Raw genomic sequence first — 15952 nt, 5'->3', positions numbered from 1 at the left:
TTTCCATGTTCAAACATCTTCATTTTATGTTACATCTCTCATTGTCACTCCACCATATATTATATTACACAGAGTCGTCTTGTAAAACATACACCAGTTAAAAACACCTGGACAAATACTTTGATATATTGATAAATTATAAAGCTTTACATACATGTATATGCATATTTTTGGACTAGAAATATGAAATGACTACCACAGTAGCCACAATATCCAGCTCTCTTATGTAAAAAGAGACACAAAAATCACCGAAAGACAAAACAAACACAAGCTCAAGTTCTTGGTCAAGACATTCACCTTGAGCTCAACAGTGTAAACATATAATAACAGTAAATATTTTCTTATTCACATGTTGCCTTCTGACCTTTAACCAGAGAAGTGGTTTTCATTGTGTCCATCAGTGCGCTAATGGAAACACTGCCTCTGAGTTATTGTTATGTCACTGAATATTTATATTCACTCTGTATCGAGCAACAAAGGGATGTCATTCAACATTAAATATGAACAATAAAGTGATCATGGGATGCGTTGCAGAAGAAGTGGAACTAATACAGAGATTAAAACGCCTGAGAGCACTGTGAGAAACCAACTCCGCTCATATGAACATGCTGTAAGATGCCGAGAAATTGATTAAAATGTCACTGACGGTTGATTTGAAACACATGACCGTGTGACTTTTACTGCACATAATGTACAGGAGCTACGCTTTGACTAGAAATGAACTGTTTAAAACAGGATTTATGAGTGGAGAGTGACTGTTAAGACGAAGCCCATCTTTCCTTTCTGTGTGAGCTTGTGTATGAGACCTCCACGTGTGCGCTGGTCTTTGTAGTTTTCACATGAAGCAGCGGATCTCCTCGTGGCTACAGTTCCTACGTTTACCTTTTGCCACACTAAGAGAGGAAACCATCACTAACGTGTAGGTCCACCTCTTCTTTCCTCCTCTCGGGCTCTTACTTCTCGTCAAGTTGGCCAAGGGTTCCATAGCCGTTCATCATAGCCAATTTCAAATGACCGTTGGGAGTCAACTCCTCTTCAAGTATGTTGTTCTTGGCAGCGAACATCTGGCTGATCTCCATAAAGGTTTTGTTCTTGGTCTCAGGAATGACGAAGATGGTGTAGACAGCCACTCCCAAGCAGATTGCGCAGAAGATCAGGTAACAGTAAGGACCTGTAGCCATCTGTAGTGAAGGGACATAAAGTGCAATTGTGATTAAAAGAATATAAATAGTGGACTGAAGAAAATAATTACTCCCCTGACATTCTTTTTACATATTTCTGTGAAATCAAAACAGAAAGCTTCAGGACCACATGATCTTATATCAAACCAATGTGGTTTTCAGCTCTGTGACCGTGCAGGTTTACGTCGTCACTTCCCACAGGACAGAACATTGTCCTTTGGGTTTGTTCGCCTGGAACAACGCTGAGGACAATGAACGACAGCAAGGTTGCAATTTTAATTGGGAATTTTATTGGTATTTGGGGAGTCACCTCTATTTAGACTAAAGCAGACAGCCCGTATCATTATTGCCCTGCATCTAACACTGCAAGCGGACGCACAACAGACCCTGGATGGAAAATCAGCATGAAGTGAAAATCCCTATAGAAACAAACTAAATCTTTTTTCTTCAAAAGTCACATGCGTTAAGGTAAAACACCTTCTGAGAAAAATGATTTGACTTTTGCTGTTAAAGAATGGGACTGAAAGTAGAATATAAGTTTGCTTTGACCTCTAGAAAGGGAAAGACGAAGCCGATGGTGAAGTTGGACAACCAGTTGAGGCAACCGGCCACAGTGTAGGCAGCCGGCCTGTGTGACTGCTTAAACAGCTCTGCAGTGATCAGGAACGGCACACCAGCTACACAGAGGAGACAGAAATGTATTATTTCATATTATTTTGATAACAGCAACATTCTCATCCATTGTTTTGATCTAACGAGGCATCCTATCAAGCCGTCACAATACAAATCACATTTAATCACTCAGCACAGTTGTATGAATCTATTGGGTGTTGTGAAATTAACATCCGCGTCTTCATTCATCAATTAGTTTATCAATATTCCCACTCAGGACTATTCTTTGGCAGTCATTCAAAATAAACAGAACATGAACAGAAATGATAAACATTTCTCAGGCCCCAGTGCTGTTATATTACACTCCTTTTTCTGCATGTACTTCATTATGTGGATCATTATTACTCAGCGATCATAGATTGACAAGAGAGGAAGACGTTTGTGAAGTTGGCAAAACTCCAACTCCGAACCACAAGAAACAAAATAGCTTAGTCTGGACTTGCGCAATTCATTAGTTTGATATATAGGATCTCTGAGATGTTGTCTCAGCTTTAAACACACAATTCTTCATTGTTAGACGTAAAAGCTATGAAGGAGAAATATACATTAGTAAAAGCTCTAATGATGAGCTTTCTGAATGATATCCTCATTAGCTGTGCATGATAATTGCATAGAGGAAGGTTTAATATCATCAAGCCAATAACTAGGCCATAATTTGTCAACATCTGTGGTATGTATGGGTGGTGTCATTGGGCATGCAAGGTTTTGTGTGAAGCAAATCGTATTCATCACGGCTAGCTTACGAACAATGAGCCATTAAAAATCTAATTGCAGCAACAGAAATCCTCGTCCGTGTGCCGAAGTATAGATTTCGCCAGCTTGACGAATGATGCGATGTAAACCACATTCGTTCTAATTCATCTTCCTCGCAGGTCCACTCAACGTGGCTCCCAATGTTGTAAACTATTGCCTCTTAATTCACTTCACTCAACTCATCCAGAGTACAAATGGCTGCGGAAATGGATGTAGTGTGGCAGTTATAATTTCCTAATTTACAAGACTAATGAAATACAATATCTCTTCACAGTCAGAGGAGGAGTAAGGAGGGAGAGATGCTGCGATTTAGGTTCGGTGCCTGCTATTGTGCAAGCATCCACCAGGGAGCAGTGTTACCTTACACACAGGACTGCTCAAATCCAGTACTGTCATGTGCGGTCTGAAAGAGTTTTCAGGTGCGATGCAGAGAGGGTCTTAGATTCACTAAGATGTTTACCTGGACCTATGCAGAAGCCAGCAATGATCCCAACTACGCAGCCCACACTGATGTAGCGCATGATGGCCAGCTGCGCCTGTGATTGGACAAACACAAGTCATGAGTCTGAAGTCACGAGTTGTCAACATTAGTCAACAATTTGCACAGTTTTCTTTTACAATTATTCATTATACTATACTAGATGGTTTTAATCATAATGTAATATCTGAGAAACATGATGAGTACCATGTGGGCTCCTGATATTTACTTCATAATTACATACAATTACTTCCTTGTTTGTATTGTTATTTCCCAATGTCCCTTGGCTGTTTATTGAAGAGAAGGTATTTGGTAAATGCTTGTCATTTTATTTTTTCAAGTTTATTCTTAAAGATGTTTTTTGGCTAAAGAAATAGATAAATTAAAATTAAAAGTGAACAAAAATGTTGACTGAGTGGGAAACCATTCATAAATTAGACACATTTCAGTTTGTGTAAATTATGTAAATTTGGTAATGTCCTTAAAAGCACTACACTCTGTGCCCTATGCCACAATCTGCAAGTTAATATAATATATTCCTACACCAGCAGGACATTAGATGACACTGTACCTGGAAGAGGACGGACATAGTGATCCCAACACAGCAGAGTCCCATGAAGAGGAAGCCGCCAATCATCAGAGGTCTTCTGCCCACGCGCTCGATAGTGAAACACTAAAGGACGGACAAAGAGGCAGGACCTGTTGTGATTGGCTGGCAACATTAGACATCATCCAAAAAAGAAGAAACAATTTCATCCTCTGAACATTTGTTTCAGCCTGTTTGATGTTTACTACTACACAGACATGAAGCCCTGAAATCCTGTGTGCATTTCATGTAACACATAGGTCAATCATTAGCTTTTTGCCTAAATCTGGCAAATCTATATTACAATGTTAATGTTAATGTGTGCTCTCCCTGATAAATAAATAAACAAAGTCAAAGTAAAAAATGAGAAACAAAAGAATATTGTCATAGGAACAGGTATGTAGCATGGAGCAGTGCCACATACTACAACATTAATAAATTAATCTAGTTTGCAACGCCCTACTTTAGATGAGCTTTTACACATATGTACACAACAAAACAGAAAACACATAAAGAACAATAAAAAACACAATGATACAATAAAGTACCATAAAAACTATCAAAACATGTCAAACGTATCTGATCGTTCATGACTACGTGACTGATCCATCTTAAAAACAGTTTTAACATTTTCCCATCATCAAAAATGGCATTGCCAATTTTTTTTTGTTTTGTCTGATCAAAGCTCTAAAACCTGAAGATATTCTGGTCATATTAATAAAAAAAAAAACTGAGAACAGCAGCAAAGCCTCACATTTCAGAAACTTCAGCCAGCAAATACTTGAATCTTTCCATGATATTTATGACAGTTTTCTGTAAACTATATGAATACAGATATACAGATATAATAATATCATCTTACTGCATTTAAAGTGTAATGATGTTTACTCACCCCCAGGACCCCAGAGATGACCTCAATGGCACCAGTTCCCACGGTTGTGTACTGAATATAAGGGTCTGGGATTCCTGCGTTCTGAAATATATCATTTGTGTAGAACCAGATCTGAAATTGACAATGACATGAAGTTAATGAATATGATGAACACGTCAGACCAACAGCAGATACACACACACACACAAAAAACATTCACACAGATGCTTTGAAACTCAAAGTTCGTCTTTTTTTTGTTTTTCTCAAGGAGCCACAAAGTCGGTCTGCTTATTTAGTGTTTCCACAAGATTCATCATCGTGATCATTATCATCAGACCGACCATCACTCATGCATTTGAGATACAGCGTTTCATCAGTATGGACTCCTGACAAGTGCTCCCCTTGAAATTAATTTGTGTATTCTCATTAATCACACTTTGCTGATGCAACATCCATCATTGATGAGGTGTGGACAAGATCGTGATCGGTGCAGTTAAATGCTGTCTTGTTGATTTAGTAACCATACATAGAGCATTTCATCACCATTGCAGCACATGTGCATACACAGACCTATCAAAAACTAGAAATATACACAAACAATTAGAAAAAGTCAAAAGAGTTGGGACCAGATACACTGATTTGAACATATGAATTGTCTTAAAAGAGTATGAGTGGATACTACTGGGTTCAAGTTCTTCCTCACTAAATTGAAATCCAATGTTGTTTCTATCAAAATAGACATTTTACAATTATACAAAGGACTCATCTGAGTGCTGTCTGACTATCTATTTTGTCCTCTTCATCCATCCAGTGTATTGTTGTGGCAGCAAGTTAAACAGAGCAGCTCTGACACATTTTCCTCTGAGACTTTCCTCTGAGACTCCCAGGTCAAACCCAAGCTGTTTCTAGACCAGCTGACTGGTATAATCCCTTTTGTGCATCTGGGTCTACATCAAAGTCTTCACCCAGATACACAGCCCAAGGAAGGCACCTTAAAGACACTCTTTCTGAACTGACTAATCTGAATCCTCTAAATTCAAAGAATCTGCAACTGAACTTGAAGGTCTTCCTGGACGATTTACCTCCTCACCCTGTATGACAGTGACCTGCTGTATTCCGTGTTGAAAACTTATAGCCATAGGTAAGGATCAGGATGAAGACTTACCAGCAAATCAAGTACCTGCTTTGTTTTTCCACTATTTATTGCAGAATCTACCTGAAACTAACCCACTGCAATTAGCAATTAGCACCATTGCCTAAACTCCTTCACTTTCCACTAGCTTTCCATGTCCTGCCTGATAGAAACAGATACCTTAAGCCAAGGAGAGAACCAAACTCTTGCAACCCCCCTATCTCTGGCCGTCTCACATTCCACTACAGACTGTTTTGATTTGTATTACAGAGCATTTAAGAGCAAAAGACATGACAACATCATCTGCAAAAGTGCTGCTATATCACTCTCATGTCACCAAATGTGACAGTTTTTTTCTGACAGTTGAGTCTTGATAAACTTCCCTTGAAAAGAGGAGATGGGACCAAGTGTAATTAGTGCATTAATTCAAAACCAACTCAAATGAGTTCATGCCAACCCTGGAAACACTGAAAGTGATTTTAATGTTTTGGAATCAAAGAGCCTGTAGCATCTGTCTCAGGAGCCTGCACTTCTCCCGATGGCAATAACAATCATGTAAAAACAGGTCAACTCCTCCAGGACAAGGAGAAAATTCACAGTGGTACTCCTGAATCCAACAACTCTGCAGTCAGTGTCCTAAACAGACAGACAGTTTTTCACTGTACCACTATACCATCCACGTCTTAATATTGTTTGGCTGGCAAATAAAAGGACTCAGGAAAAATAATATGTTATTATGTTGTATGCACTCTGTTTAAGTGTTTTCTGTTAATTACAAAAAATGTGGGGCTGCTGCTTTATGATATGAATGCCCAGACAGCTACACTAGTAACTTAAAGATTGATGGATGGATGTAATAGTTCTTTCAAGATTCTGTCTTAGGTTGAGTAGTTCCAACTTGGTTCCCATAACAATTACAAAATCAGTGTTAAAAATATTGTGAAAAAATCTAATGTTTTTCTTTTTCTTTCCTTTCTTTTTGAGAAATGGTTTGTACAAAATACAGTTATAAATACCCAAGGCTGGAAGAAAAACATGCACATTTTTACTTCAAGTTCTCTTGAGACATCTCATTTAGTGTTTGGTGCCACAGCTCTATTGCACACAAAGTTTAGGCTTACATGGACACATGCACGTTTGAAGCCTTCCAGTGTTCCTGTCTACAACAGCTGGGATGGTGGGACTCGGCAGGGTGTAGCCCTGCTGGGAAATGATACTAGCATGTGAGCCAGCATGCCTAGAGCTTCCATCCCCATGGAGCAATGAGTACAAAGATGTGTTTGACTTTGTGTGTGAATGGGTGGACCTTCTTATGAGGGGTAACACTGAGAGAGAGGACCAGGAGATAATGAGGCGTGGTGCTGTTGCCCCCTGCTTAGTCACTCAGTGGCTGCATGTGGGACTGTGATGTATGAACAGGAGGAGGTGCAGATGGGAGGAGCACAGCTGGGAACTGTAGCAATAGGTCTCACTCTCTTATGATAACTGCACAGTTCTTGCACATCCAAATGTGAGCACATGCACACACATACACACATACACATACACACAACCGCTAATGCATAAAGACGCAAAAGCCAACAGGCCCACAATGTTTCTTCCACGCACCGCATCAATTCCAGACAGCTGCATGCCGATGTTGACCACCACAATGGTGATGACCTGCCAGCGGACACAGCGGTCCATGAGCAGACCCCGGACAGAGATGGTCTGGATGGAGGACAAAGAGCGTTGCTCCTCTTGCATCTCCTCAACTTCTGCCTGGATGTTTCCTTTAGGACGGTACCACTTCAGGGCTAGAGAAAGGAAAAAAAAAGCTTTTCAAATTTGACAATAAAGATGAAACTAACAATTAAGCTATAATAGAGTAATGTTATTTGTTAATAAATGTTAATTGTTAAGACACAGTATGATCCAGTCTTTACTACATGTTATCAAACGAAAAAATAAAAAATAAATTTAGGAAAGCGAAGAGTATGAAGAATCCACTTTCTAACCTGCGATGGTGGCATGCACATTTCCCTTCTCTATTAACAGGTACCGCGGACTCTCTGGAAACCACGGCAACAGCATCACCTGGAACAGGGTAGGAAACACCACCAGGGACAGGAGCAATGGCCAGTGCTCTTCCTGTATGAAAAGAAAACAACACCTTACTAAAAGTAACAACCAGTAGCTTTCACTGTTGCACTCATCACCTTTATAACGTCAAAAAGGTCTGAAAGCCTCTTCAAATGGGATGAACCAAGGAGCAGAGAATGGCAGGAAAGTCCCTGTCTGTCTTTGCTTTATTTTTCTGTGCAGCTGTTCTACACATTGGTACCCCTCCCACCTCTCTATGGGACATATTGTAAGAGGGCAGATGGAAAGTGCATCACCTGATCAAGTTCTACCAAATAGAAGGAAAAAACATTGCGAGCAGGCAAGAGCTAGAGAGCCAGCAGGACATAACTGTAGAACAGCCCCTTCACATATTGTACAATGCAACTTACGCATATACATCAGCTGTTTCTCCGGGTTATAGTGTTTTGTTTGCAGCCCCTTGTGCTGTTGCTCATGTTTGGATCACAATCTCTCAGCCTGTGCCAAGATCAGGACTAGACTCAAGATAAGACCACCTGCCTGAGCTAATGTCTGAACCTCAAAATCACAACCAGAGTTCAAACTCAATGATTTCAGTACCTTTCCCAGCAGTTCATGGAGCCCCAGAACCTGAGCGATGAAGACCCCCAGACAAATGTGGATGCTGGGAACGAGGCCCAAGAAGCCTCGCAGGTTCTTCGGAGCGATCTCACCAAGGTACATTGGCACCACACTGAGAGAGATACCTGTTGAAAGAAAGTGTGAATACTATGGGAAAACACAGGCAAATATAAGCAGAACTCACATGTATGTTTCATTTTGATGAAAATCATACTTTATCCACAATGACACAAGCTTATGTTCTTTTTTAAGTGTCCAGAGTACTTTTTAGCTTGTCTACTTTCTGGAAAAAAATGATTCAGTGTTGGAGTTTTTAGTTCTAATGATCTAATATTCCTAAGTTTTCCTATTGCTACAGAGCAAACGTTAGAATTAACAGCTGTTTACTCACCAGTCAAGAAAAACGTAATTCTTTTCTTCTACTGAAGTTAGCATCCTTACCAGCTAGCTCCGGCCCAATCAGCCCATCTCATCACTTTCCGATGGCGAGTCCCTGCTCTGAGGAAGCGCTGCTCAGATTGTGTATTACAGCCTCTTCTATTCTAAACACAACAATAGCTGAGGCTCTTGGCAAGACTGGTAAGTAAACAACTCTTAATACTGACCATGTCACAATAGCAAAATTACAAAAGCTCCTATAATGTAAGGCTTTAAAAGCCTGTCTCTGTCTTGATAAAAGCTGATGTTAAAATGCACAGGACAACAATGCAAAATAAGTCTCACACTTTATGATTCTTTCTATACAAACGAAATGCAATAAATATCAGAAAAGACTGGGGTATGAAAAGGGCTTACTGAACAAAACTGAGACATTAGAGGCTATGTCATAATAAAGGACGACTAATTCAAGTGAAACAACTGCAAATCAGCAAAAGCAAATTAAACTGCTCCCCATAGGTTATAGTACACAAAACAAGTAGCAACTTATTTGTGTCTGAAATGTCTGCAGCCTTGTGTCTAGATACCTGCAAAAAAATTACTTTTTGCATTTGCTTAAACTGAATGAAGTTTCTGTTGAACGTTTCTGTTGAATATGACACACTTAGGCCAGGCCTACCTGAGTGTATGCCCGTGATGAAGCGCCCACAGATGACCATCGCAGGCATTTTGCACCATCTGCTGAAGCCCATCATAGCCCCTCCTATAAACACCAGTGCACTGGCTCTCACCAGCGTCCCCTTCCTGTTTGGACACACAGTGATCCCTCTTCACTCAACTTTCTTCATGAATAAGATGCTTAAAACTGCCAGAAGTTATGCCTCATGCCATAGGTGATATACATAAAAATCACCCACGAACACCTACCTTCCATATCTGGTAACAAGTTTGCCCACCAGCAGGGCCCCCGTCATCCCACCAATAGCAAAGATCGACACAGTGAGGGAGTACAAGATGGTGAGCTGCTCCTCATCTGGAGACCAGTCGTAGATTTCAACCATTGTCTCATTGTAGAAGTCTTTGATGAACTGGTGGAAGACAGAATAAATTAATTAAGTTAATCTCAACACGCAGCAGGAGAATAGGTAAATGCATTTATTATAATTTCACAGCCTACATCCTATTCTGTTTTTCCAAAAACCCTATTTTGCCTCCTTTTTTTTTTATAAAAGACAGGCATAAGATATAAAAATATAAATGCTATTATATTCAATCTCCCAGCAATGTAAGAACACAATGGAGCCCCTGAGCCTGAATCATGGACAGTATGTCTATTACTCCAATAGACCTGGAGCATATAGTAAAAATAGTGCCGCTGCAATTTTACACACACAACATCATTAATTATTTCCCACAGTGTCACACATCTAAATGTCAACATTAGTCTTGCCATTTCCACAGCACTGGGTGTAAGCTGCATTGGGGGATGGGATGAAGAGATGCAGGCATCTTCATGCGACAGGAAGTTGATCAAGCCCCCACCGTCAAAGTCAAATCAAATTTGATGAGAATGAGGTCATAAACATGCTTGATAAAATGAGAATGGCTATCCCTATGGTGTGACAAAAATGTATTGTAAGGGCCAACAACAATATCCATCAGATTTCTTTCAGGTTTATCTGACAGTGAAGACTCCACTGAGATCAGACTGGGCTGGAGAATCCATTACATTAAATCTAATTTATCTCAAGAGACACAATTCATCCCTACTCTGTGAGGAAAACATCAAAAAAACTGAAACAAGAGAGAAAAATAAGGTTTGGTTTTAGTATAAACACTTATCAATATACTTGCATTAGTTTGTAGAAGAGTGAGGACATATAACTGAACAGGTTAATGTTTATAATTATTATCTTGCAGGATCCTGGTGCTGGTGAGTGGATCTGGTGTGTGTAATCTACAGAACGAACATATACCTGCTGTTTTAAAGGAAGGCCATCATCTTTACTCAGCCCTGACAGCCTTGTTGCCAAATATTTTAGTTTAGTGGTTGAAGAATGTATCAAAGTGAAACTGATGATGCATAATATACATAAAAGAGGTTAAAGAGGCCTATTATATGTATGACCTTGTTCAATTAGACAGACAGTGGACAGTGGATGAGGCAAAACACAGTCAGCCCTGACACTAAAACTGCAGTGTGCTGCTGGATTTAAGGACGCACAGATCCAATTTGCTGGATAGCAGAATTGGCAGGAATATCAATCTTATTAAGTAGATCAGGTATCAGCCAAACATGATAAATCCAAATCAAAAAATGTTTCTAAGTCACTCTTCATCTTCCAACTACCAAGTGAATTTTGAGTGCCATAGCAATCTCTTGTGCATAATCTTGCCTTATTTATCAGTATTTGCCATTTCCTGTCACCCAAATATTCTCACAGCAGGAGCCCCATTGTTTTCTGTTCTGCTCTGTTCATTTATTGCAGTGTCACTTTATGTCAGTGCAGAAATAGCAACTCATGACTTCCATGCTTAAGAAGTGATGTGTGTGCCAGCACATGGCAAAGAAAGGGCAGAGGAGAGGTGGTGCAAACCTGCACCTTATGCAATCTTCCTGCACAAAAATAGAGCACTGGAAGTCTTGAGAACTCACTGACACACATGTGATATGGTAAAAAATCAGTAAGAGTTCATAACCAACAAGAAGGGAAATTCACATCTCATCATCTGACTTCCACTGAATGTTTGCAACAACCCTCTTTGCTTTGTTTGTATTTCGAGGTCATATGAGCTGTATGGACGTTTGTTGGAACAATAGCTTGAGTGATTAGCCATGATGTCAATTCATATTAAAGACTAAAGACAAAGAGAGTTGGAACTATGAAACTTCTTGTGACCTGGTCTTGACCTTTGTTCAGCTGCTTGAAACTGAACGCAAATCCAGTTTCAACCTTTAAGACAAAATTAGATTACAAGGCCAATACATTTCAATTAAGGTTTATTGAAACAAAATGATTTAAAAGACTGAAAAGCAGATTGTTGTATTGGTGCTCAAACCTTAAATCATTGCTATTTTGGCTATTTGCTATAATCTAAAATAAACAGTTGAGGAGTCAGCTAAGTTTAACTCTCTAAAATGTAAACTGATTACTAAAACACACAAAGCCAGATCATTAACATTTTAGGTATCCTATGAAAAACTACTTTAACAATGGTCTCTCACCTCCCGACTAATTGACCCTTATGCCAAACCTAAAATTTGATTTTGAGCACATAGGATTCACAGCAGTGAACCCTGTAAAGGACACTGAAGTCACATGGACCATGGTTAAAGATCTGACCTCACCATAGCAGCAGTAGATTATTCAGATTATGTGTGACACAGAGCGATTGTCTCAGTTTTACCAGGATATGCTACTCTTTCAGCCGCAGCTGTTTCTGATGGCTAACACTACTCGGGGGAGAAATAAACCTAGCTTTATTAAACAAATAGTTGGGAAATACACTTATTCGCTTTCTTGCAGAGAATTAGCTGAGAAGATTGATACCACGGTTATGTCCATGTGTCACATTTGGAGCTGGAGCTTGGAGGCGGTTAACTTAATTCAGCATAAGAAACAGGGGGAAAGAGCTAGCTTGGAGGTTTCATCTTACATTAGCCATGCCAAGAAATAGTTACAGCACATAACTAAAAACCACAAATGGTCATTTTTTACATTTCTGTTTGTGTACAAATGAAACAGTTAGATAACAAGTACGCTTTAAAGGTGTTGGTGTGTTTTATTTTTGTTTTGTTTTGTTTTTTGTTTTTTTTTTACTTTAATCCTTGCTAGCTGCTTCCTCTTGTTTCCAGGTTCATGCTAAGCTTAACTAAGCTAATCACCTCCTGACTTAGGTTTACACAGATATGAAAGTGGTTCCAGTTTTTCTAACTCTTAGCAAGAAGGTAAATAAGCACATTTCTCAAACTATCTAACTGTCTTCTTTAAAGCCACTATGTGCAATATGTAAATGTTCCTGTTTTGGGTGCCACATGATGTCGGTACTGGAAACAGCATCATGACAATCTGACCTACAACCAACCTGGGGACAGGGAATATCTTGAAAGTAAAATGCAGAGTGCACCAGGGTTCTCCGCATCTCTTGAACAAACAAAAGTGCAGAAATATTTGAAAGATCCTCCAGATAAAAACTTTACATATCAGCTAATAGCTTTAAACAAGAGATGCCAAGGCCCCCAGTGTTATTTGTATATATCTATCAATTATCTCGTTAAAGAATGCACCAAATTAAGAAAACCAAAGTTGGAAACTGGCCATGTCCAGTGGGGAAAGACAATGAAAACGAGAGTGTGAGATGAGGAAAGTTTGAAAGTGACGAATCACATATTAACCAGGCCTACAGCAGCTAACCCTCCTCGGAGCAGTACATTACACCGGCACAAGATGTGTCAGTGAAGCTCACATGGTTAAATGCAGGGCCATCCATGGCCAAACAGGAATGGTTCAGAGCTTAGTCACTGCGCCGCAACAAATCCAACATCAGTGGTACAGAAAACAGCACATGATGGGTAAAAAAACGACGGAACATCGATGACATGGTGAATTGGTTCACATGACTCCACATGACAATGAACCACAATCTGATCTTTACTATATCTATTAACATCTGAAAGGGCAGTTTAAACTTTGTCATCCACTCTCACCCCAGTGTTGGGGATACTGATGCTCCAAGAAAAAATGTGAAAACTATTTCAGCACTTGGGTCGATGATCAGGACAGTAATGAGAATGACGATTATCATGATGATGATGATGATGATGATGATGTTGATGATGTTTTAGTGACACAAACCTGTGCAGGAGAGTTGACCACTGCCAAATTGTAGCCATAGAGCATGGAGCTGCCGAGGGAGGCCAGCAAGGCCACCGCCAGCAGTGACTTTGTGAGATGCTAAGGAAAAGATGACGAGAGAAACAAGTGAGAATATGTACAAAAAAGCAACAATTAAAGCAATGGAAAAAAAACCCTGAGGTTAAATTTATAATAAGATTATACCAAGTGATTTAGACAAACTCAGGTAGAATGTGTGTACATTTAACACAGTCAGCTGATTTTCTAATACAAAATACTTGAAATGGGCATTATCAAAATAAGTTTCATGAATTCTACAAAAAAGATCTGTTATAGACTATCTTAATGCTTACAAATAAATGCTATGTCGCTTTTCATTTCCTAGACCTGTGTGAGGCTGTACAGGGATTAGCTTATCCTGTATGAGTATTTAACAGCATCATACTAAGGGTACATGTTGCATACAAGTCTGTGAGCTTTGGACTTTTCAGCAAAGCTGTACGGGCACTGAGCAACACGTGACTGAATCAGAGGAAGTGAAACAAACCGATAACTTGACACAGGCCAGATCCCATGAGCCTGCTCCATTTATCATGAACACATTTAGAAGCACTTTGAATGAGCTGGACATAGCAACAGAACAGATTTACTGTTCAGGTCCTAAATGAGCTTCTGTAAAAGAAAATATGGCAACTGGAGTTTCTAGATGGCAAGGGGGGGGGGGGGGGGGGGGGGGGGGGGCATACGAATGTTAAACATCACATAAATATCCAAAGTCACATGAGCCCCCCTCAGAGGTGGTCCACTGTATTTTCATTAGGAATGGCCTGGAGCTACCCTCTTGGCTGCCATCCTAAATTCCAGCACACTGAGCTTAGCTGACCTCCAAGGCAGAGGGTCAGCAGGATTATAATGTTTCTGAAGGTCCATACCTTCAGATGGAGCACTGAGGAACGGCCACATAATATCCCCAACAACGTCTCTCATTGTGGCAGAATAAAGGTTTACGAAACCCCAGCTCCTTATATACACGTGCTTGTTTAGAGTCAAATGAATGAACTGATGTGAACTGATGTTGCAGAGTTGATGTAAAGAGTCAGAGCAGACAGAGCAGGAAGCCTCTGCTCTGACCGAACAATGACAGCACACATGTCTTAAAGAAACCTAATTTAGCCTGGTGGAGAGAGTTAGACGATTACACGTGAAAATAGCTCATAGCAGACAATGCTGCCTACTCAACATCAATTTGGCCTTATTATCTGTCAGATGTGCAGCTCTTCACATGTTACATTTGGTCAAAGCTCTGAGCACCAATGCTTAAGACTCTTACTGAAGTTTTATTGCTGGTTTGTTTTTTTTGATAGATTTAGGTGAAATGAAAGGCTGTTTTGGATGTGTGAATTTGGACATCCTGTCAAACTTTGCCAAGATCCCAAGGCAGCATCTTCCATGAGCATTGAACCGGATCCATGATGGTTGGCTAAAATACACATACATATTAATATGAATTGTTAATGTTGGATCCTTTTTTAAACAGTGACTAGAAAGTGCTAAATGAAAAATATTGTATACTTTGAGCAATAAACCTAGTAGAAAACAACTAATTATGAATCTTGGTTACATTTCAAAAAAGCCTATAGAGATTTCTTAACTCAGCACTCACCGCGCTGTTTTTCCCATTGTTTTCCAGAAGCACTTCCTCCGCCATTTAAGTCATAAATAATTCCTCCTCCCGTGTGATCTGCTCGTTCGAGGTGAGAAACAGCTCCACAACTTTTTCAACTCTTCACCCCGCATCCCTCATTTGTAGCTCTCAGCCATGCTCCTGTGTCACAGAGGAGGCGTGTCGTGTTGATGGGCGGAATGAACAAGCCTGTCAAACTCCCAATCTCCAATCGCCGGAGCGCAGCGCAGCGCAGCGCAGCGCAGGCCCGTCCCCGGCCGTGGGTCGTTTTCCCCGCTCCATCAGCGATCACATGAGCCACGAGGCTCATCCTGCGCCCCAAAATGCGCACAGTTGTCGCCAAAGAGTCAATGGTTAACCGTGTCCAGGGGTCTGTCCAGGATGGGTAGACATGGCTGAGATCCTGGGGCACCTTCACCCAGGAGGAGGATCTCACCTTAAAGCACCAACACTACACATTTTAAGATTAGATTATAGACTGAACAAGACAAGAAAATATTCATCAAAAATAAAATGGACAGCTTTTCATTTTTGTTTATTCCTCTGTTAATAATAAGTGCTTTTTCCAAGTTATAAAAAAAAAAAACAGTGTAAAAAAACACACCATGTCTGTAGCATTAAGCAGATAGCCATAGAATGACTAATATGCTAAATAAAG

At 40.0% G+C, this 15952-nt stretch overlaps 1 protein-coding gene across 1 annotated transcript; it reads right to left on the bottom strand.

The window, feature by feature from the left end:
* slc2a15b (solute carrier family 2 member 15b) lies at positions 1 to 15725 on the bottom strand. The gene is made up of 12 exons (XM_071504877.1): positions 15274 to 15725; positions 13611 to 13709; positions 9682 to 9842; positions 9434 to 9558; positions 8356 to 8501; positions 7671 to 7803; positions 7282 to 7469; positions 4563 to 4673; positions 3656 to 3757; positions 3067 to 3142; positions 1731 to 1858; positions 1 to 1181 (listed from the first exon to the last, which is right to left on the bottom strand). Exons 1-12 carry the CDS (start codon positions 15316 to 15318, stop codon positions 954 to 956), a joined length of 1542 nt encoding a protein of 513 aa, XP_071360978.1. The 5' UTR covers positions 15319 to 15725; the 3' UTR covers positions 1 to 953.
* Positions 15726 to 15952: the final 227 nt, after the last annotated feature.

This window comes from Trachinotus anak, unplaced genomic scaffold (assembly GCF_046630095.1).
Source record: "Trachinotus anak isolate AG129_WGS33_773 ecotype Australia unplaced genomic scaffold, CSIRO_AGI_Tana_v1 ptg000019l, whole genome shotgun sequence".
In the NCBI taxonomy this organism is placed as follows: domain Eukaryota; kingdom Metazoa; phylum Chordata; class Actinopteri; order Carangiformes; family Carangidae; genus Trachinotus; species Trachinotus anak.
Note: the sequence above shows the minus strand (reverse complement) of the source record. Positions and strands in the feature narration are given on the sequence as shown.